Source organism: Anopheles moucheti, chromosome 2 (assembly GCF_943734755.1).
Source record: "Anopheles moucheti chromosome 2, idAnoMoucSN_F20_07, whole genome shotgun sequence".
Classification (NCBI taxonomy): Eukaryota; Metazoa; Arthropoda; class Insecta; order Diptera; family Culicidae; genus Anopheles; species Anopheles moucheti.
Window position 1 is genome coordinate 53803704 of NC_069140.1, and position 22146 is coordinate 53825849.

General features: G+C 42.8%; 1 protein-coding gene across 1 annotated transcript in view; it reads right to left on the reverse strand.

Annotated features, from left to right (window-relative positions):
* The window catches only part of LOC128299486 (protein amalgam), a 198420-nt gene that overhangs the window by 31454 nt on the left and 144820 nt on the right, over window positions 1-22146 (reverse strand). Inside the window, exon 3 of the mRNA XM_053035470.1 lies at window positions 15621-15821. Within this exon, the coding sequence (XP_052891430.1) occupies window positions 15621-15821 (201 nt within the window). The remainder of the gene's footprint in view (window positions 1-15620; window positions 15822-22146) is intronic.

The following is a 22146-nucleotide window of genomic DNA, read 5'->3' on the forward strand; positions in this document are numbered from 1 at the left end:
TGGCAAAAACAGACAGATTTTGCAACTGGTCGGAAATACACGAAAATAAAGTGTCGTGAACTGAAATCTTAGTTTGGCTACATTTTTTTTTCGTTTTTTTACATACAACAGTAACTCATCCTTTCATTGTTTGATCCACATCCTTTTTAGTGGACATTGCGAATTATACGAATTTGGATACACATGCGAATATCGTACATCATTGAAAGAGAGAGATAAATCGTTCGGCGTGAAAGAAATTCTGACACAATCTGCTAGAATGGTGCCATAGAGATCGGATGAAATATACGGGGCACAGTCGAAGGTCACCACAGCAGCGGCAGCGTGCAAAACCATTCCATCCCAGGCGGGTAATGGTTCTGGCTGAAACAACGGCTGGCACACACATACAACTACTGGCCCGAAACATCCTTGCGATAGTGATAATGGCAGTAATAAACAGTCACACTCACAATGTTTTATGCTTTTTTATTGCTGTCTCCAACTAGTGTCCGGTAGTGGAAACGAACGGAGGTCAAACAAGGCGGCGAAATGAATCGTTGCCAAACGCGAGTGCCATCAAATTATATGGAGCACCACTAGAACCGGATGACGGTTTACTGTTTTGTCCAAATGTTTGCCGCTTACTACAGCACGTTACACCAATCTTACCACTCAGAAAACACCAACACAACAATAGCATCGAACTTTAGTGATACTGTTCGACTCACTGCGGATGTGTTCGCTCGGTTCGGGCTATATCCCAACGCCGGTGAACTCCGACACCTTCGAGAGCTTTTCCGAAGCAGCGTCGGAAGCAGCTTATTTAGCAGCGGTACTGGAACGGCAGTACTGGAGGTGGTTCTTACTATCGTGAAGCATCTACTAAACCTTCGCATCCCGCAATGCCGTATTGCTTCACAACGGCAAATTCGTTCCTGGTGGTTTGTTTACAGTCTCACCCTTTCTCACGATGCATCCACACGCTTGCATAGGACCGAACCACAATTAATGGAGCGAAATTTCAAGCTCTACATTTACGACCACCCCAAGAATGGGACAGATTTGAAAAAAGTTCATAAAGCGGCAGCTTTTACCCATTGTGCAAATACAGTAGCCAAGCACCAGTAGTAGTGCAGTGCATAACCGTAATGCATTCAGCACAATAACTGCACCAGCTGATGGCATTCAATGGAATGGCTTTCACCAGTGCGAAAAGGATGAAACTTTCGCTGCGCTGTTAATTACGCTAATGTCAAAAGGCGGCAGAGGCGAACCATCTATTTACGCAACAACAAAACATCGCCCGAGACACCGATAATTGTGGCCAAAGCAGGTAGTGGAAGCACACGGGGGAAAATATCTTTTCCTCAAGTACGGCATAATTCTTAATGAGGGCAAATATTGTCATAACTAAAAGCAATTTGCATCTAGCAAGTACGCAGAAGCGAAGGTTCATCTTGGCGGTGCCGATTGCATTGCGTTCGATAAAGTGCTGAAGAACTTGAAGCGATAATGTCACGTGCGGTTTTTTTACTTGGAGACACAATTTGCTTAAGGCTGGTGCGTGCCCTAGCCCTCGTCGGTGACCCTTTCCCTCGGGTGATTTTGATTATCCTTGGGTGCAAGTGTAAAATGAAGAAAAAGGTCCGAAATAATGGAAATTTTGCGATTCTGAAATCATCCAAATGCCATCTATCACGATTGGTGCGTCGGCATGAGAATAAGACCTCTTGATGGAGGGATTTAAGATAAAACAATTCTCCCCCCCAGAGTGGTTGTGAGCGGTGTTGGGGTTATTACGACGATAAGCTAAACTGAAGCTATTAAAACCCAAAGTAAGAACTATAAAGTTAACCACATGTATTCCAAGCCTGTGGGAACGGTGCTTCAACGCTACGGTATCGCAAAACTCTCAACGTCAAAAACGATAGCAGTAGATTGCTCGCTTCATTTTCTCCCAAGACAAACGAGATCTAACCTCGTTTGCAGTACTCCGGAGTGCTGTGAAAAATCGATCCACTTGGATGGGGTTGACGAAGGTTTCCCCTGCAGAGCTAGTAGTTAGTGTCGTGTGTGTGTGTCTTATAGTGAAGATAACGATTGTCTACTGATTGTGGAAATGTTCTCGTTTCATCCGGAGAACGGCAGCACAAAAAAAAAACCCACACACAAGCGTAAAAATGTCATAAAAGATTCAGCGCTCCCATGCCAACAGTCCCAGGCCCTAATTCGATAGAAAACCGGTTGCTTCCACCCGCGCACTCAGCTACCGCACCGGGCAATCTTATCAGCGTAGTTTAATCGACCTTCCGTAGTCGTTCCGTAGCTGCTTCACTCCAAAACTGCTCGGGTACCACACATCGCACCTGAGCAACCCCCGGGCGCCCCCCCCCCCTGGAGAATGCCTCGGAAGATGCACGAGCGGAAGGACCCGGAGGTGATAATAGTTTAATGACTGGTTGCCATAAAATCAAAACACGGAAGGATTATGTGGATCATAATCCGGTTGTCGAAATCGTACCGATTCCATGGGGAGCAAACGGAAAGTGTTGCTCGCACCGGGAGACACGTTCGGCATTGGTAGAAATCAGATCCTTCTGGCCGGAGAAGTCAGACCTCGTGTCTGTGCAGCGCTTAAACACCGACGGTACGCTTATCAGATCGAGTTGGAAACGGATAAGCTGTGCTTACGTGTGGGCTTTAGTTTTCATGTCAGTGATTCGATTTTAAAAGGTTTGTAGGTGTTCCAAGCCTGTTCGGAGCCAACCCCCCCGATTGAAATGGAATATTAAATGTTTCGAATCTCATTATCGCTTGACGAGGACTGCACGTGGGTGCTGAATTCGTGCTTGAATTATTTCCATTGCCATTTCTCACACAGGCAGGAAATTTTATGCAGCTATTCTTCTTACAGCAGGAGAAATAAATACGCATTCTCTGAATTTCTCAAGCCTAAAACTGTACCTAGAATCGTATGTAATAAAGCACAATGCGTTTTTTTTTCTCGTTCTCGTTCTCGAAATACCTTTCCGAGCTGAGCTGACAAGTGCAAAATTTATCTCACATCCTTCTGGCGCGGTCCAACGAGCGCGAAATGGTGCACCATTGCGGACCGGCTGCCAGATAGAATATTCAAATCTAGGTTCAATCCATGCATCCCATCAAAATTGCTTCTTTTGCGCGTGGGTGCGGTAACCACTCTGCTGAGTTCTGTGACCATAAAGCAATCGAGAAATTATTACAACCCTCCGGCAGAGCCATTCGTTGTCGGGCGAAGGCGTATCATCTGCGGTGAGCGTACTGTGAATTGTGCGCACAGGGACGCGCGAAACTATCGTGCATGCATCCAGTATCATTCGAGCGACGAAGACAGTCACCCATCAGCCCTAAAGTGGCTTACTACGGGGTGGTTGTTACGTGGTTGAATAATAATTGGCAGCGTGCATGTGTGGTAGATGATGTACTGGCAAAAAAAAAGGACCAACCGCTCCACCAGTGTCAAAGGTTTGATGCGCGAAGGTGAGGGCACGGGAAAGGCCGAAGCTATCATTTACTCGTTATAGGCAAGAGTACGTACTCAGCGGGTGCTTCAACAACTGGCAAAGTACTTCGAAAATGTATGTACGAGCAAGGATAGAAAACGGCGGTGAATGAGAACGAGTTGAAGGGTGGCTTCCGAAGCATATCTTCACGGAACTCGGTAGAATGGCGGATAGAACATAAATTTATCGGGGAAATTTGCATAACATTTTATTAAAGCTAATATGATAGCTATTGTAATGAGTTTCGCGAACGATGACATGCTTTTTACAGCCAATTTCTTTCGGTGCAGCTTTATTTCCGTCGGGCAATCATCTGTTCGCTAGTTTTAATTATTGAATCTTTTTGAACCCGGAAACTTGAAATTGGAGTTTTTCCAAGTGAAGCTTCAACGAGACTAAAATCGTTTTGTGATTTATGGACTGTTCAGCAGTTTTACTACTTTTATTTAATTTAATTTTATTTTATTTTATTTTATTTTATTCTGGTCTATTTGATTTTGTTTTAGTTTGTTTAATTTATTTTTTTATATTTTAGTTTAATTTAATTATTTATTTATTCCTTTGTTTATGTAAGAAACGGACAGCGGGGGAAAAAGAACACACACAGGAATCTAGTTTTCGCCGGATGTTGTTTATTCTCTTGACTCTTGACAACGACTGACTCTTCTTACCCGCGCTCGCTGCTTTTATAGCTTACAGGTGACGCTATCACCTTTCTTTTCACATTTATTTATTTATTTATTTATTTATTTATTTATTTATTTATTTAATTTTTTATTTATTTATTTATTTATTTATTTATTTATTTATTTATTTATTTATTTTTTTTTGTTTATTTATTTATTTATTTATTTATTTATTTATTTATTTATTTATTTATTTATTTATTTATTTATTTATTTATTTATTTATTTATTTATTTATTATTATTATTATTATTATTATTATTATTATTATTATTATTATTATTATTATTATTATTATTATTAATATTATTATTAATGGGGTCATAAGATTAAATGGATGGTGGTTTTAGCCTACCAAATTAAAATTTGATACTGGATTATAATTCCCTATCACGAAACGCCTTCCATGCGTTTGGCTGCGATTTAAACATATCTGTACGATAAACACCCATCACCCATACCGAGAAGTATGTGAAAGTTTGCATAACAAAAGTTGCAAAATCTTTTCCCGAAAAACACAAGCCACCATTCAGCCACATCACGGTTGGGACGTGCAATCTGGAAAGTTTTCAATAATCACCTCTTTCAGTCCGGCGGCTGGTTGTCAGAGAAAGCAGAAAAAGCTTATTAATAAACTTCCACTTCATTTACCGTGCCCGAAACATGCAGGGGGGTGGCTCGTAAAGCGGCATGTGCAGTGTTATCCCGCTCTCCTTATCTGCACAGCTGCATCAAATACGCCGAGCAAAAGTTCATTCAATCCATTGACTTTTCCCTGCTGGTGCTCTCTTTCTTTGGCCACGAACATCATTCCAGCCAACAAACGGACACCGGGCATGAAGCTGGGACGCAGCCGAAGAAACAACATTCAATTTAAAACATCATACACCAAAAACACCACCACGTGTTTCGTGGCCGGCCCACGGATTAGGGTAGTTTGCCCTTATTCGAATGCAACAAACCGTAGCGTGTACATGAGATGGTGCCCGACCGGGAGGCAGTCCACTTTTCTTCATTTGTAGTTATTATTTTTTCCGAGTGAATACGTGAACCACAAAAGCCATAACCGTCGGGAGAAATTCTTGACCAACAGCAGAGCATTTCCGTGCCCGTGGCACTGCTGGCTTCCACTGACCCCTGCCTTCGGAGGTGCCTCTGAATCCCGAGAAATGCAATCGTTAGGGCATCGTATTTTTTGCCACAAACACACACATTTTTTGTTTTCTTCTTCTGTTGCGCTCGTTACGATCATCGAGCAGAAAAGCCAAAACTATTCCCGAGATTAGTCCCTCTCCGTTTACAGCCCAGACCACCGGGGCAAATGTTTCTTCGTGGCTTTTTGCTGGCTGTGGTCCGTAGACCATAATGCCCGAAGACCCCAGCAGGTTGCAGCATGTGTGGGCGGTGAAATTGTAAATTATGAATTATGTACCACCATTTTACACATGTACTTTTCATTTCCGGCCCAGGGCGCTCTCCTTCCCTCTCTTCCTCTCTCTGTCGTGTGTTCTCGAAACCCCTTAAATAATGACCGGACCGGAATGTACCGGGTACAGCTTGAAATACGTGGTCGGGAAAACTTTGCGATGCTTGTACTCGACTTCCAATGCAATTTGTGTGTTTGTGCTGTGCTGAATGGTGTTTTGCCTTGGTCAGCCCAAGGATATGTGTGTTTATGTCATTCTGCGGCCCTGGCCCTGCTTTGGTTCCGAACCTAACCCATCCCATGACCGACCGATTTTTGTGTGGATCGGGAGAGGGCACGTACGAACGCTGGAGGGTGACTACGTGAGCGAATGCACCGATCCGTTCCGTTGGATGTGGTTTACTAACGGCTGCTACTCGTTCGCTGGGTGTCCATTCCTTTGTTTTTCTCCTGCATCAACGTTTGTTTATGTAATAGAAAATCACACAATATTAAATCAATGATCGGGTGGTGGCAGCCCTGCCACATGATCATTCAAATGCATTTCCACCAGACAGATGAGCCGCATCGTGTCCGTTCAAATGGAAGACCATGGACAAGGAATATTGATTATTGATTAGTAATGGTAATAAAAACGATAGCTAATAGCAAAAATAAACAATGTAATTCTGGCACCATCACCAAACCACACAAGGGTGATGGTATGAAAGTTAGCACCGAAGGAGTCAAACTTGTTTTTCCCTGCCGATTTGATTCTTCCGCTCTATTGCCATTTTGTGTGAAACTATTGTCACAGTTCTCTCCGTTTGTTTCACATTCCGATTCCACGTGGTGGTGGCCAAAGCAGCTTAGATAAAATTGGGAACCTCGTACCATCCACTTTCAATCGATGAATGGTTCTGGAAGCGAAAGGCGCACCAGACTAAAGGGTGTCCCCGAAAGTATAAGCACGATTTCTAAATGACGTTTCTAGTAAACGGATGGCGTAAAACAGTCGATTCTTGATATGCTTGATTGTTTACATTCAAAGCTACTAGCTAGTGCATTGATACGGTTTTTTTCAACAGCGTCCGTTGAAATGCGAGGCATTTCCGTCGAAAAGCGCAAAAACATTCTGCACAAATGGTGCTCGACACCTAACATTTCGCTAAGTCAATTAGCGAAATCGGAAGGTGTGAGTATCGAAGCCGTACGAACCGCCATTCAAAAGTTTCGGGAGAAGTCCAGCTTTGAGGATGCGCCGAAAAGTGGCCGAAATCCTGGTCCTGTCGATCAGCGGTTGGACCGGGACATAGCAAAAGCGTTCAAGCTAAGAAAGGAAAGCTCCGTTCGCGATGTGACTCAAAAACTGGTCAAATCAAACAGTAACATCCAACGAGATAAGGCAAGATTGAATTTAAAAACGTATAAGAAGCCAAAGAAACCGAAACGGAGTACAAAACAGGCCGCATGCGTTAAATATCGGGCTCGGAAGCTGTACGACAAGCTGCTGTGTCGCCAATCCTCACGCATCGTGATGGACGATGAGTCGTACGTAAATTTTGACTACAAAACTCTTCCGGGGAGTCAATATTACACCGTGCCTGAAAGCCAGGACATCGAAGAAGCCGTCAAATCTATATTGCCCCAAAAAATCGGAAAAAAGGACATGAGGTATGGTACCTGCCGAAAGAAATGAATCCCCCGAACTGACCTGAATCCAGACCGATTGAGTTATTTTGGGGCGCAAACCAAGGCACACTTGAGAAAGCTTTTCAAAGCTGCTGAGAACATCGACAGTTTTCAAAAAGACTGGAAGAAAGTGTCGAAAATCGTTCGGGACAAGTCTGTGCTGAACCTGATGGGAGATCAGATCAGATCAAAAGTGCGATCATTGGCATACGATTAATTTTTTTAAATTTTAATTTTAATATTTTTTAAATTTTAATTTTGGAAATAGTACAGAACACTCCACAAATTCTATTTATCAAATAAACATTAAGTTTCTGGAACAGGTTTTATTTTTTGATCTAACTTATAATCGTGCTTATACTTTCGGGGACACCCTTTAACTATCGGTGTAACAAAACAGATATGCCAAAAAAATATCATGCAATGTTCGACCGGGTTGGAAGTAAAGTTCCCAAAAAACTCTTTTCGGATGATGTTTTGCTTGCTCGATGCGAGGAACTTTATAAATTATGAAAAAGTTCACCAAACTCCATCCGGGCTGGGTAGAACATTGCGGGTGATGGTGAGGGGTGGATTGAAATTTGGTGACAACCAAATGGTGTTCGTCTTCAGACGTTCAGCATGGGCGCTACGTGTATCGACGAAACTCGGGGATCGGAGAGAAAGTCGGTTGTACCGAGACGGTTAAAGTTTCGCGCCCATCTTCCGGGTGGACAATTTTCTTCCTCATTGCTGCATCATGGGCTCGACGGATAAGAAACGGTATCAAACACTGGTTGGTAAAAGTTTCTTCTCTAGAAGTCTTCCTTCGCGTAACTGCTTTCGCCACATGATTGCGCACATCAAATGCGACTGTTTGTACGGCATGTCCCTTGAGTGAGGTGATATAATAGATCCGACTCAATACAAATGCAAGTGTATGTGTGTAAAAGAGCGAAGAATGAGTGCAAGTCCGCCACGTTGTTCGGTAGAAAGGAGACGGTCGCAACATGTTCATAACGAAGCACAGAATCTTTTCAAACACGAGCCGCAGCACCTTGGCAGCACATGGCACGCATTGAGACGCGCACAGCAGAGACGCGATGAACGCGGCAAAGGTTCAATTGCTCTTTCATTTTCTGCTGGTGTAAATAGCACAAAACATTTAATATCCTCCAAACCGTCCGCCGGGAGCGACCCTTTCAAATGGGAATGCAAGTCTGACCCGGCTACGGTCAGAAGGTCACGAGCAAGCAGGAAAGTGTGTATGTTCTTTCTTTCTTACAAACTAACGAGCCTGGGCACGGGCATGGATGGCAGTTGCAAGCAAAACACCGGCTGCCACACAGGAACGCTGGTTTCCACCCGCAAAACGTGAAGGTTGGTCTGCACTAGTGATGGGAAAAAATCGCTCCCATGTGGGATTCGAACCGACCGATCCGGATCCGCCTCGGGATCGATCCTCGGGACTAGATTTGTGCGTGAAATACAAAAAAATAATTAAATTTATTTATTTTTATTCATTATTTAAAAATTCATATTTTTTAATTAATTATTTTCAGTATCGATTTCAGTATTACTCAACATTCATGAGATTATCATTTTTCAGCATCAGCATCTTATCAGCATATCACAATTTTATATAGGAATCTAAAATTGTACGTTTTAGTTTCCTTAAATAGGAACTCAACTCATTACTCAAGTTTTACACAATTCAAGATCACCAAATACATGATTTATGTGATTTTTTGATTAATATGTTTGAAATCAAATCAATTAATATTATGTAATATAATATTTCATGTTTCCCGTCATAACAGATCCGGATCGAAAAGGATTGTTTGGGATTCCAATCCTGAGGATCCTGGATTTAGGATCGAATCCGGATTGATCCAATGAAGGAACCAATCCCAGAATCCGATCCGATCCGATCCGCCCAACACTAGTCTGCACGGCTACGGCGATGGAGGCGCCTGGTTGCTTGATGTACGTGGTCGGTCCCGGTGGGCATGCGGCCCTCGGAAAGGAAAGCGCGATGGGATGGAATGGAATGGTGGAACAACAATTTGTGGGACAACAGAAAAAGGATTAGCTTCATATCTAATTCTGTGGCTATTCCGTGGCGACCAATTGCGGGACGAACGACCAGCAAGTGGGAAGGGGGGGGGGGGGGGGGGGGGTAAGTGCCCCGAGGCGGAAGGAAAACTTGGAATGACGTTTTTCGTTGTACTTCTTACTATTTTATTTTTCCAATGCTTGAACGTTGCAGTTGGAGCGCTCCGTTCAAAGTAATCCATTTTGTGATCGTGTTTCTTGTGTTTGGTGTGTGTGTGTTCGTGCAAGAGTTCGTTTGCTAGCAAAAATTCGACTGAAATGCCGTCCTCCCACACTATTTACTTTTGTCCACCCGATCGACAAGACCGATTGCCACGGACGATTATGTTTTGTGTGGCACCATAATTGCTGAGATTACAGACAATATTCGCGAATACAATAGCGGATCCGTGGGTTGAAACGAGGAACAAAGTGCTGATGTTGTATAAATAAAAAGATTTTATTTATTAAACTCTTTTGCAAGGTACTATATGCCAGATGAATTTTCTCGCAGTGCAATCGAATGGCATTGGAGGGCATTTAACGATACTCTTTAAATTCATACAATCCGAATCCCATGTGCGGTATTGTTATGAAGATCAACCCACAAACACACAATACTGCCCATCAAAAATGTTAATAACATCATTGTGTCCCTGTGCCACCAGCACAATCATTTACCGTGATAGTGGTTGGCAATATATGCAATTACGCGTAGTCAATGGACCGTTTGGTGCCCTCGTCCGTACTCCGGCGAGTTGAGCGAACGCTATGTATTGATTCAATTTTACGCATGTTAATTAAAAATTAATAAATAACGCTTGCTCATCAGATGATTGCTTTCGGAAAATGCAAACATAATTTACCGTGTTTCCGCTTCATGCGCCCACACTGTTCAGGTTTGCTAGTGGTCGCTGATTGTTTGACTTTTACCCGAAGAATAATCTATCATTTTTGCGTTTTCACTTTCGATGCAACCTACCAAACACGAGCATTATCGCCCAACAACAGAATTAGGTAGTGGGATTGATCGAGTGCATCTGCCGCACAGTATGAACAAATAACAGGTGGGCTGATAATTGTTTGGCCAATGCCAGTAAAACACTTTTTTTGCCAAATTATTTCTTTTTTATTCAACATACATCCCTTCAGTACACCAATTATAGCGCTCTTTGAATTTTTCGATACCATTTTTGTAGTAGTATTTGTCCTTTGCCTCAAAAAAGGCCTTTGTTTCGGCGATCACCTCTTCATCCGAGAAAAATTTCTTCTCAGAGTACATCCTTTTTAGATCTGAGAAAAGGAATTAGTCACTGGGAGCCATATCTAGGAAATACGATGGGTGGAGAAGAAATTCAGAGCCTAATTCATGAATTTTTGCCATTGTTTTCACTGATTTGTGGCACGGTGCGTTGTCTTGACGAAACAACACTTTTTTTTCTCTAAATCTGGCCGTTTTTTGGCGATTTCGTCCTTCAAACGCTCCAATAACTTGATATGGCAGTCGCAATTAATGGTCTCTACTTTCTCGATGCAGATAATTCCTTGCGAATCCCAAAAGTCTGATGCTATAACATTGCCAACTGATTGTTGCGTTTTCCCCGCTTTGGAGCAGGATCATCGCGTCCAGTCCGCTCCGATGACTGTCTATTGGACTTTGGAGTGAAGTGAAGAAGCCAAGACTCATCCATGGTAACATATTGACGCAAAAACTCGGATTTATTTCGCTCAAGCAGCTCCAAACTCCGCTCCAAATCATCAACTGATTGTTGTTTTTGGTCAAATGTGAGCTATTTTGCACAGAGCTGTCTCGATATCGAGACGATGTCTCAAGCTGTGAACGATATGTCCTACACATTCCTCAGACATCTTTAGGGTGTCAGCTATCTCGATCAACTTCACATTATGAATGCTTTATTTTTGTGTTTTTTACAATGTTTTTGTCTGCAACCACCTCTTTTGGGCTTCCACTGTGTTCACCGTCTTCAGTGCTCATTTTACCACATTTAAATTTAGCATTCCAATATTTGATGGTTGATTTTGGTGGAGCAGTGTCCAAAAACTCTTCATCGAGCCAATTTTACGCTTCGACTGTATTTTTCCCCGTCAAAAACCAATACTTTATCATCACGCGAAATTCCTTCTTTTCCATGATTACTCAAAGCACAAAAGATGCGTCACAAAAAATGCTCTAGCCTGCTAGGTTATTGTCAAATTGTATTGTTATTGCTGTCAAATTTTGACAGAACTCGTTTGAAGGTTGGTACAAACGAAAAATAATAAGGATTTAAATTTACCAGCGAGTTCTATGTGTTAGGCCAAACCAAATTATCAGCCGACCTGTTAATAATGAATAATGAACTGATGATTGCGAGCATTTACGGTGATTGAAGGCTATTGCTTTACAGTAAGTAATGAACGCATTTTAACACCGATATTGAGTTTAAAAACAATGGATTACACAAAGCCAAAGGAAATGGATGCATCCAAATTTGACTATAGCTTGTGAAAAATTCGAAAAACTGCATCTTGGAAAAACAAAAAGCATAAATAATCTCGAACTACGTAAGACTATCAGCTGAACAACCAACGCGCAAAAGTGACTCGAGTGAAAGTCAGTCAGTCTGCTCAGCGCTGACTTTATGCATAAAAGTTTGGTACCAAAAGGAAACACTTCCCCTAGTGTTCACTAGCAAAGTGCGGGAATAGAATAATAAATCAATAGAAACTTTTTTAATCCTACCGAAAACCTGTTCACTTCCTCACAAGCCCCACAGGAGGTTCATTACTTGCGACTGCAAGAAAATCTGTTTTTTTTTCCTGTTGCCGCTTGCCATGCGTCAAACTTTGATTCCTTCAGTCGGGTCGGTTCATATTTTGGAGCCGAGATGTGCGAAGCGCAAAGTTGGTGAGCGAAATTGACTTTGTAAACGGTGGAAGACCCGCGCACCGTACCCGTGTACCTGGCGTAAAGCTCGCCACTCGCTCCATTTATCGCTTCCTTGTGCTGATTGATTGTAAAAGTGTATGGTGACATACGGTTCGGGGTGGTTCGTGGGGTGGGTGAAGTGGAACTGGTTAAATCTTTTGACTCACCCGCCAGGTCATTGGCCACCAGGTATTCATCCCACCAAACAAACATCGCCCCAAAAAACTCGGGCAATATTATGTACGGCTGTTCGTGCAGCAGACGGCGCAAAGGGGGTTTGCGCTTGGTTTGATAAATAAAAATGCATTCCACAGCCAGCATTCCCTTTTTCCCGGTCTGGTGGCTTTGTGGGGTGCAAAGAATTCTAGTTATTTCAATTTAAAGCAAGACCAACTGGTTTTCATCCGTTGCCTATCGAGTTGCAGGCATGAAGCATTCATGTCGCCACGCTACGCGAACAGGACGTCGCGCAAAATCCATTCTGCAATATTTACCTTTTTGGGTGGGGGAGTGCAGCAAAAAGGTACGATTGAATGGTCTGGCGTAGATGTATGTGGTTCCACTGCAAAAGCAAACGGTTCGCGTCGTTTGAATTCCTCACCTCCCCGGGCACGATGGCTTGATGAACAAACCATGAACAGCCGGCACCTGGGGTACCGCCTTGTGGAGGGAAAGTAGCCTAGCGCACTTAATGATGACATCACGGTACACACCAAAATGAAGTCTTGGCGGTAGGAAATCGCAAGGATGGATTACATCTTCCGTTTTTTTTTTTTTCAAACGATATCATCATTCGAATGGCTCACACGACCATTGCGGACGGGTGGATTCAATGAACTTGAAATGAAAGTCTGCATACGTTTGGAATGGTTAGCTTTTTTTGTCTAACTTTCAGACTTTCAGTCTTCGTTTCTCATTTGCAGCCCTGGCAGTGGAGTGAGTCAATTCGTTTCGCTACCGGTATTGGGGGAGGAATGTGTGCCATACTTCAACGGTCCCGACGATACGCTCAAACAGCTCACATATATGTCGTGATTGGTGATGGCAGAATGGCAGCAAGACGGAAACGCAACTAAACAGAAACAACACCATTGCTTACTATCATTTGCTACCAGCGCATCTGCCGTTCGACAGTGCCTTTCATCGGTTCGGTAGGTTCAACTACCTTACACCTCAATCTGGCGCCAGAAATACTTCATACCCACGCACGGTTCGGGAAGACTTTCCCATAGCAACAGTTCTCGAGCAGCCGGTACGGTCCTTCGGCAGATCTTCAATTTCTTTTCATGCATGTTTACTCAACGAAACGGTTCCCCGCAGGGAAAGAATTTGATGCGCAATGATTGTACTTTCGCTTCAATGCTGCTGTTGGTGCTGCAAAAAAAAATCGTCCTCGCCACAGTTGGGCCAAGATGGGCAAAAGGACGAAGCGGTATTGACGGTTCGCCATCTCATCATCATTACAGATGAAAAGGAGACCGGAGAGCCAAAGAAACCGTTGGAGCTGAACCGTGCTAGGATCCTGCTTATGAACACCGGTGCCGTGATCGCTCCGGAAGGCCTAGAAGTTTCACCTGCGATTCAAAGGAAACCGACGGGACAGAGAGCGAATGGAAGCAAAATATTGCTGCGCATCAGTGAAGCAAAGAAATGAGTGAAGGCCGGGACGAGTTCCCGAGGTGGTGAGTAAATACATGCTGCATCGTTACGCTTCTGCAGATCCCATCACTCGCCACGTGCGACAGGGTCGGCTGGCGAATAAGTTCCCTGGCTGTGTATTATTATTATCCGATGACTTTAAGCGCTCCACTGCCAAGGGTAAGAAGTTGCTTAACGAACTGAAAACGCCGCGTGTTGCGGCTGTCACGTGAGATGGGCGCTTGCATATTGTAAGGCTGAATTGTACCATCAGCAACATGCAGCTAAACAGGGGAAAACGCGTGAAACGCCGAAAAAAAGGCTTGAGTGCGGGTAACGCAAACTTTATCACTAAATGTTGTTTGATGTATTGTGCAGGTTTCCGTACTAAACCCTCACAGTGTCGACGAATTTACATCCATTAATTTATTGGTAGTTACGTACCAAACGACGTTAGATGATATTTTTATATATATAGTTTTAGTTTATTTATTTATTTTATTTATTTTATTTATTTTATTTATTTTATTTATTTTATTTATTTTATTTATTTTATTTATTTTATTTATTTTATTTATTTTATTTATTTTATTTATTTTATTTATTTTATTTATTTTATTTATTTTATTTATTTTATTTATTTTATTTATTTTATTTATTTTATTTATTTTATTTATTTTATTTATTTTATTTATTTTATTTATTTTATTGGGAAAAAATCAAGTAGTAGTTAAAATAGTCTTTAATTTGTATTTTAACTTTGTACGCACGCCAAACTCCACTGCGAAATGGGTTATTTCAGGTGCGATTTCAAAAACCAAGCCATCAAAAATAGGTACCACATCGAAGCAACCATTGTTGAAATGTTACACAACATGTGACGAGCACATAAGGTCCGCTCCGGTTGTTGCTATGTTACTGTCCCTTTTCTACCACTACCATCCCACACACTTTACGGGCAACTTTGCGTGCCAAAACCCAATCCCTTCCGCAGCTCGATCATGTATGCATCATCGAGTAATGAAAAGAAAGGCAAACTTATTACAAACTTAAAACCAACAACCACACTAACCACCTTTCATCGCCCATACAGGCGGCACTTCGGGGAAGGTCTCGAACTGGCAAATCATCACCATCCTATCCTTCCCACGGGACACGCGGAAGTGCGGGGGGGGGGCTTAGTTAGGGATGCATTCCGTTCCGTTTCGGTGCGTGAAACGAGCAAGCCGTCAAACATTCGTTTAAATTCAATCAAGCGAAGGAACTTTTGACCTGCTCAAGGGATGTAACTTTCCACTCCGCCGTCGGACCGCGCTGCTCGCCCAAATTGGGCGCATTTTCCTTGGGCAAGTAGTTTGTTGGACCACGGGGTGGTTTCGGGGTGGAGCTAAAGCTGTTACGTCTGCACACTAACAAGCTTTCAATCAGGGGGAGTCATCCGCTTAGTGACCCCAGAACTAAGCGAAAACATTTGCAACATTTATAACGACTCGCTTGTTCCTCGGCAGGTACCATTGGATGGTGTGGGGTTTGTGCTTCTCAAATTACGTTTTTCCGTAACTGCTTGCCTTGCGTTCACCAGATCCTGCTTGGGAGTACCTTTGTGTTTTTCTTTTCTTTCTTCTACGACGGCCATAAATTATTGCAGGAAGGAGCTACGCGTCAAAACTTACCGAGAATTTCCACCGTGTGCACCTGGTCCTTGTTGACCTTGTCGCTGATCTGACAGACATAGTCACCGGCATCCTGCGGTTCCAGTTCGGAAATCTCCAGATTATACCCGTTGACAAGCCGTATCCGCTCATCACGGGTAACCATCAGCTGCGAGGCGGTAAGCACATTCGAGCCTCGTCGCCACAGCAGCACGAGCGTTCCTGTAAGAAGAGACCGTGAGACGATAATTAATAAGATTTGTGTCGCAGTGGTTGCGTGTCCAAGGTTTGGCTTGACGTGCTCGTACAACGTTCCCTTCGCCAGGGGGGTTTGTTGCTAGAAAGCTCAACTCAGCAATTGATATTCCATCTGTGTGTCGAGGCGAAATGGTGACGCATGCCACGGCTCGGAAATCAGGCAGGCTCTCGTAAAGTAACACCCGGTTCGGTTAAGTAGGCTGCGGTACAGCGCTTCGTCTGTAAGTGCTAGTGTACCGTACTATACGTGCTGGAGCCTACACGCTTAAACGCATTTTTAATGCTAACTGGAAAAGAATATGCGAGCTCCCAGCGGGGAGTTCCGCGTGGAAAGATTCGAGGTTTCCCACGAGTGTGGAATCATCTTCTCTGGAGCTGTGGGGTGTGACATCGTCACGAGCTGTGACACAATGGCAGGAACACACACAAATGAGAAAAAAGGCACACGACACACATTTAATTTTCCTTCAAAACGGGTGCAAAATGTACTTCTCGCTGTACCCCATATGTGCCTGCCTGTGTTAGAATCATCCGGAAGTGGCAAGAAGTAAATCTCGATTTTCGTCTTGAAAGCTTTCTGCCGATGCTGGGGGTCGTAAGATGAGTTTTAGTACCGTAATTAGAATCCGAGTGGGACGTGAGACGTATTACCTTGCCATTTTGACGCCACCACAGGAATTCATCAAACCCTGACGCGAGTTTTAGAGGAGCTCAGCGAATCGTTCCAAATGGCAAAAAGAGTTTGGTTTGGTTAATGAGTTTTAACATTAGTACGTTTGTAAATGGAGCAAATGTGTGCCGGTGATTGCGGAAAAAGAGAATTTCTGGTGCGTGCGCGTTCATGCTCGGCTCACGCAAGAACTGCAAAGATGCTGTTGGAATGATTTTGCATGAAAGGTTTCATGAAAGGTTTCACGCACTTGACAATAGACTAATTGCCCTAGATAATCTTGCCTAGATCAATAATGAATTATAGAAATAAGTAAAGGAGATCGTGAGACACGTTTTTTGTTTTGGGTTTCGAGTACAGACACGTTTTGCGAAAGATACCGTGCGCGGATAACAAACATTAAGTGAGATTTCTCACAGATGCGATCTTTTCTAAACGCAAAAGTCTATTCTCAATTTCATGTTCACTAATGGTTTGCTGGCCCGGTGGCATGATCTTGACACGAACGGACCGGACCAAAATCCCATCCGGACCGAATCCCCCTCAATAAGGACTGACTATCCGGCTACGTGGTAAAATAAGTCTAAGCAGGCATATGACTTAGTAGATCAGTACGCTACAGGTTTATTTAAAAAAATAATGGTTTGCTGGCACAAAAAAAGGTAAAAAGTAACTCAAAACCATAATATGTTGTTTAAGGAGCATAACAATGTACAACTTCCAGCCAATATTTACCTCATTTCGACAGGTGCCTCCCATAAACAAGGATTAATACTTTTGACCAACAGATTACAGTCTCGTAAAACTCGCCCGAAGCATGGTTTGTGTGGCTTAACTAATGCAAAAGAAGGTTTTGGATAATACAAAAGAAAAACAAACAAAAGAAAAACAACTTCATTCCAGTTTTTTTTCACTCTTCTTTTTTCCCACTGGATGAAGGATGCAATCGTAGTGCTTTCGCAGTTCCCACATCAGCCACAGATAGGTGTGATGGTAATAGTGGATTGCCACGTAGAATTGCTTTTTCCGATTCCAATCCAAACCCGATCCCCGAAAGCTAATCTCGCACCATCAGGTAAAGGAAAACTGGTTGGAACTTACAGGCTCGCCGGATATTACGGAATTACGCTCGGTAGACGCAAAGTGAGAGTAAAATGCATGCGCTGTGCCCTCTTGTATGTGAGCAGCCTGTTTGTGCAGATCGTTATGCTAGCAGATTGTCATTTGCGGTTTTTACGTTCGACTTTTTGTGGTTTCCTGATCGGCGGCGGTGTGGGGAGCGGGTAAAGAGCGAAAATTCCATTTGTGGGTACTGTCGAAGTTTGACCTTTTTTTTCCATAGCAAAAGTTTGCTCGTGTGCTCCTCTATTCTTGTTGGTTGCATGAATGTTGCTAGTCCAAAGGCGTTTCGTATACTCAACCCGGCACCCTCTTCTTATCCACTGCATTTGTTCGGGGCAAATCGCTTCGCACTAATTCCTCTTATCCTCTAAAACATTTCTCGGTGCTGATTGGGAACCGTGGGTGGTCCTGGTGGTACTGGTTGATCTTCCTCCCAGCAGGCTTCGGGAGGGGCGGGTTCGGAAACGGAACTTTTCGACCAAATTACTGGAAAATTATGATTCGACAGAAAATTGGAAAAGTTTCCAGTTTGAAAGTAAGGCGCGCGGATATAGAAGCGAAAAAAAAAATGGAGTGCAACAATGGCACCAAAACGCCGCGAACTCATCCCTAGAAGCTAACCACTGACTTGCCAATTTCGCACCAAAGCAACTTTCTTTCTTTTCTACTTGTGTCTCCATTCTCCCATTGAGGAGGGTGAGGAATCGGAAGCATTCCTCACCGACCCTCACTAGAGCTGCACTGTTTCTCTCACCATGACGCGAATCGAAAAGCTTCCTTTGTTGTCAATAGTCTTCGTTTTGTCTTCCCCCTTTGCATTAAGCAAAAAAAAAAAGCAACAACATAAGAATATTCTTATGCTTTCAGCTTCACAGTACGTTTGGTTTGTTTGATGTGCTTTTTCAATGCATTTTTTGGATTTTATGTTTGCAAAGAATTGTTGAGCGAAAGAGATTGTACCTTCATGGTACAAAGCTCCCGGTAGATGGTTTGGCGATGGACAACACAGTCCAAACTTTTGTAATGTGTCGAGGAGAGTAAAAAAAAAGTACAATAAAAAAATACATCACCGAAGCTGCTGCTAGGCAAATGCTCGATCACAGAAAAATTCTTCACCACAACGGAAAACTTTCCAATGCTACAGAACGCATAAATATAATGAAACTGTGCAACGAAAACGTGTAACGAAGAAGAAAAAAAAACACACACACAAACCACGCAAAACTAATCTTGCATTTTTCTTTTCCCTTTTCCGGCAGTAAGGAACAGTTTGCCACCGAAACATGCCGTGATTTAAGTGGACCGGGTTTTAAGGAATGTTGTTTTGATTCCAAAATTATGAGGCCAAAAAGTAAAAGGTATTCCAACATTTTCGAAGGTGCTTTGCGTTGCGTGGGCGTTGAAGCAATGCGAGAATAACAATCGAAACAATTTAATTGCAAATGCCGCACTGCCTTTCGCCTGAAACCGTAGCGCTGCCGCTGAAGGCTGCCGGCCAGCAACCGGTGAGGTGAAAGGTAAAAGTTTCCTCAAACCACCAAACATCCGTCACCGCCGCCGGAAACTGTACCGCCATCCATTGCGAATCGCCAGCCATTGCGAATCGAGGGTGAACCACTTTACGGACGTTAATTTGGGACGACCTGGCAACCGGGCGTTTGTGTCCAGCTGTGTGTCTTCTCAAATGCCCATCATCTCCACTGCCTACCGTTTTACTTCTTTGGTACGCGCACACCAAAATTGATGGTGGCCGAGGAAAAGTTTTATGCCTTCGGTTTGTGCGATACACACGCCTCGTTGTTTTGTTAGCCACTCAAGGGTATTCGCTGTGCTTTCTCGCACCCGGGTTTTTGTGTTCAAAAGCGAAAACTTAATGCCCTCTCAACCAGCATGTAATTCACTGGCACCACAGGAGTTCCCAGGCAAGGTATTAACCACACACAGCAAAAAAAAACTCTTCCAGGCCCATCAAGTTGGTCAGGCTTGACCCACACCTGCTGCACGGTTGAGTTGTATCGTGTGGTGGTGATACACATATGTTGAAATAGTTGCTATGGAACTGCAAAAAACGGTCAACTAACCAAAAAAACTCAAGAAGAATATTTTCAAACCATCGAACACCTATTTGAACAATTCTTTAAGAAGTTTATCGTACAGTCTCAATTCTAAACACTAAAAGACATTCGATTTGTTTGTACTAGCTAATCGGCCCGGTTACTGGGCTATGCAACAGAATTCCGTTGTGTGCGTAAACTCAAAGATTTTTAAAAAGCGGTTTTCATCCCAATTGGTGGACGTTGATTTCGTTTAATAATTTGTTAAATTTCACATTTTTTGGGGCGGCAAAATCTGTTTGAATATCTTGTGAAGAATCCTGCTAACAAACGCGTGAATACTCAAGGACAACTATTAAAAACATTCTCAAATTGCGCGTCTGTAGACGTCGATACGTGGAACGATACTTCCATTTGGTAAAATCATAGTATACATGGAGAAATAAATTGTTAGCGAGGGGATCATAGAAGGCGCTGAAAGAAAAGAGTTTAAAGAAGAGATGTGAAATCAAAAATGCTTCACACCAAAAAAATAATCCATGGATGTCATGGATCCATGGAACTAAAATTTGTATAGCGACGAAACGACGATAATAATAATTGCATCAAATTAAACGTGTCAAAGTTCCACCCTGTTTAACTTCAGCACAGTATTGCGTCATGTTCACTATTGTTGGCATTCATTTCGCACCATTACATTCACAAGGACGTACCAGAGTCGATCGTACGGCAAACCGAAGAAACAAAACGAATCATTCAGAGTGGAGTATTTATTGCAAAGGATGCGGCATAGAAAACTGTTCTCATTAGTTCGGAAATTACTGATTCTTGCCGAAATCTTCTGCCTGATGCCACAGCAGCGAACTGAGCGAGCGAACTAAATGGAGAAAAAGCAGACACACCACCCACTAAGGCGGAGTGGGAGGCGTTCTCGTAAATCTTTTACGGATATGAACGTGCATTGATCCGGGGCTGCAAAAGCAGGGCTTTTCATGGTCGATTGATGACCATATTTATGGCTGCTTCCGGTACCAAATAAGCTGGACGCATGGTTAATCTACTGCGCCAACCTACGGGTTGGGCAACCGATTGGGCGAAGGATATTGCTCGGAAGCAATGGCACAGCAGTACGATTCGGTGTACGATTTCCACTGTGATCCACTATCAGAATTCTGTGACAATGTCTACTTGGTAGATGTGTAACCAACGAACGGTCCGTATTTGATGCTGTGAACGGTAAAGGACCGGTCCAACAGCGAGATCACTATCAAACGGGATCAAATTCTGTCTAAATTGTCCTACCGACGGTGCCCGTAGGAATTTCTAGAGCATGTAGATTAGTACCTTTACGAGCTTAAAACGGAACAATTCGTTTCGTCGAATTGTGTTTTGCAAGATTATAAGTAAACCGGCTAGCCACCTGTAATAACGCATTGTTGCATTTCAATGCAGTGCTTTTCCCGATTCACCAAGGATTTCATTGCGCGGTGCATTAACAATACCCGCTTGGTACGTTTATGTCTTATCAACGTATTGTTGCTTCAGTTTTGCCGAATCGAAGCAACCTGCAACACAAAGCCGTCTAAAATCCTTACATCATCGTATTGCAACGCTGATGGAAGCTAATGGGTATGCCACAAGAAGAACCATGTATTGAAGCTGAAACATATGTCAAGACTATCGTCCGTAGTTCAACTAATTTGAGTATTGATGTTGTGAAACTCAACCTGACGTTGCTGTAAGCAGAATGCTAAAATAGCAAGTACTAGAATAACATGTACATGAAACTTATTTGCTAGTTAACATAACAGCGAGTTATAATACTTTTCACAACAAAGGAATCCTGACATCGTTACCTTTTCGTTCTCAAGAAATAGGACCTTTCGAAGCCTTGAGTATTACTTCGGAAATAAAACTACAGGTGTGTTTTATGCATGCAGAGATGGTCTAGAGTTAAGTAAACCATTCCCCTAACATTTTGAAAGGTTCGAAACCAAAATATAAAACCATGGCGTTTTTTAAATGGCATTCGACATAATAATAATAATAATAATAATAATAAATAATTTTATATTTGAAATGCCTTCCATCCCGGAACGGAATAGCTTTCAAAATGACATAAATTCGACTGCAACGCAACCTGCGTCAATCGCAAATAAATGCTCATAATGTTTTAAATATCTTTTAGAAAAAAGTTTCGTATACGTTTCAGGAAGCAATTAAGTTATCAAAAACATTTGCTACCAACTTCAATCCATTTATTCCATACTATCCTGCAATCAGTTTGAAACACTTGAGTTAGCAGCATTTCTTCGTCAACTTCGTTTGCTTAACGAAAAAGGGTTTCTCCACAATGGCCTCGGGGAATGGCTGATAAGAGCGCAAGCAACACTAAATGAAGAAGACGTTTGCATGCCTCGGTGCAGTAAATCTTCACTCGGTT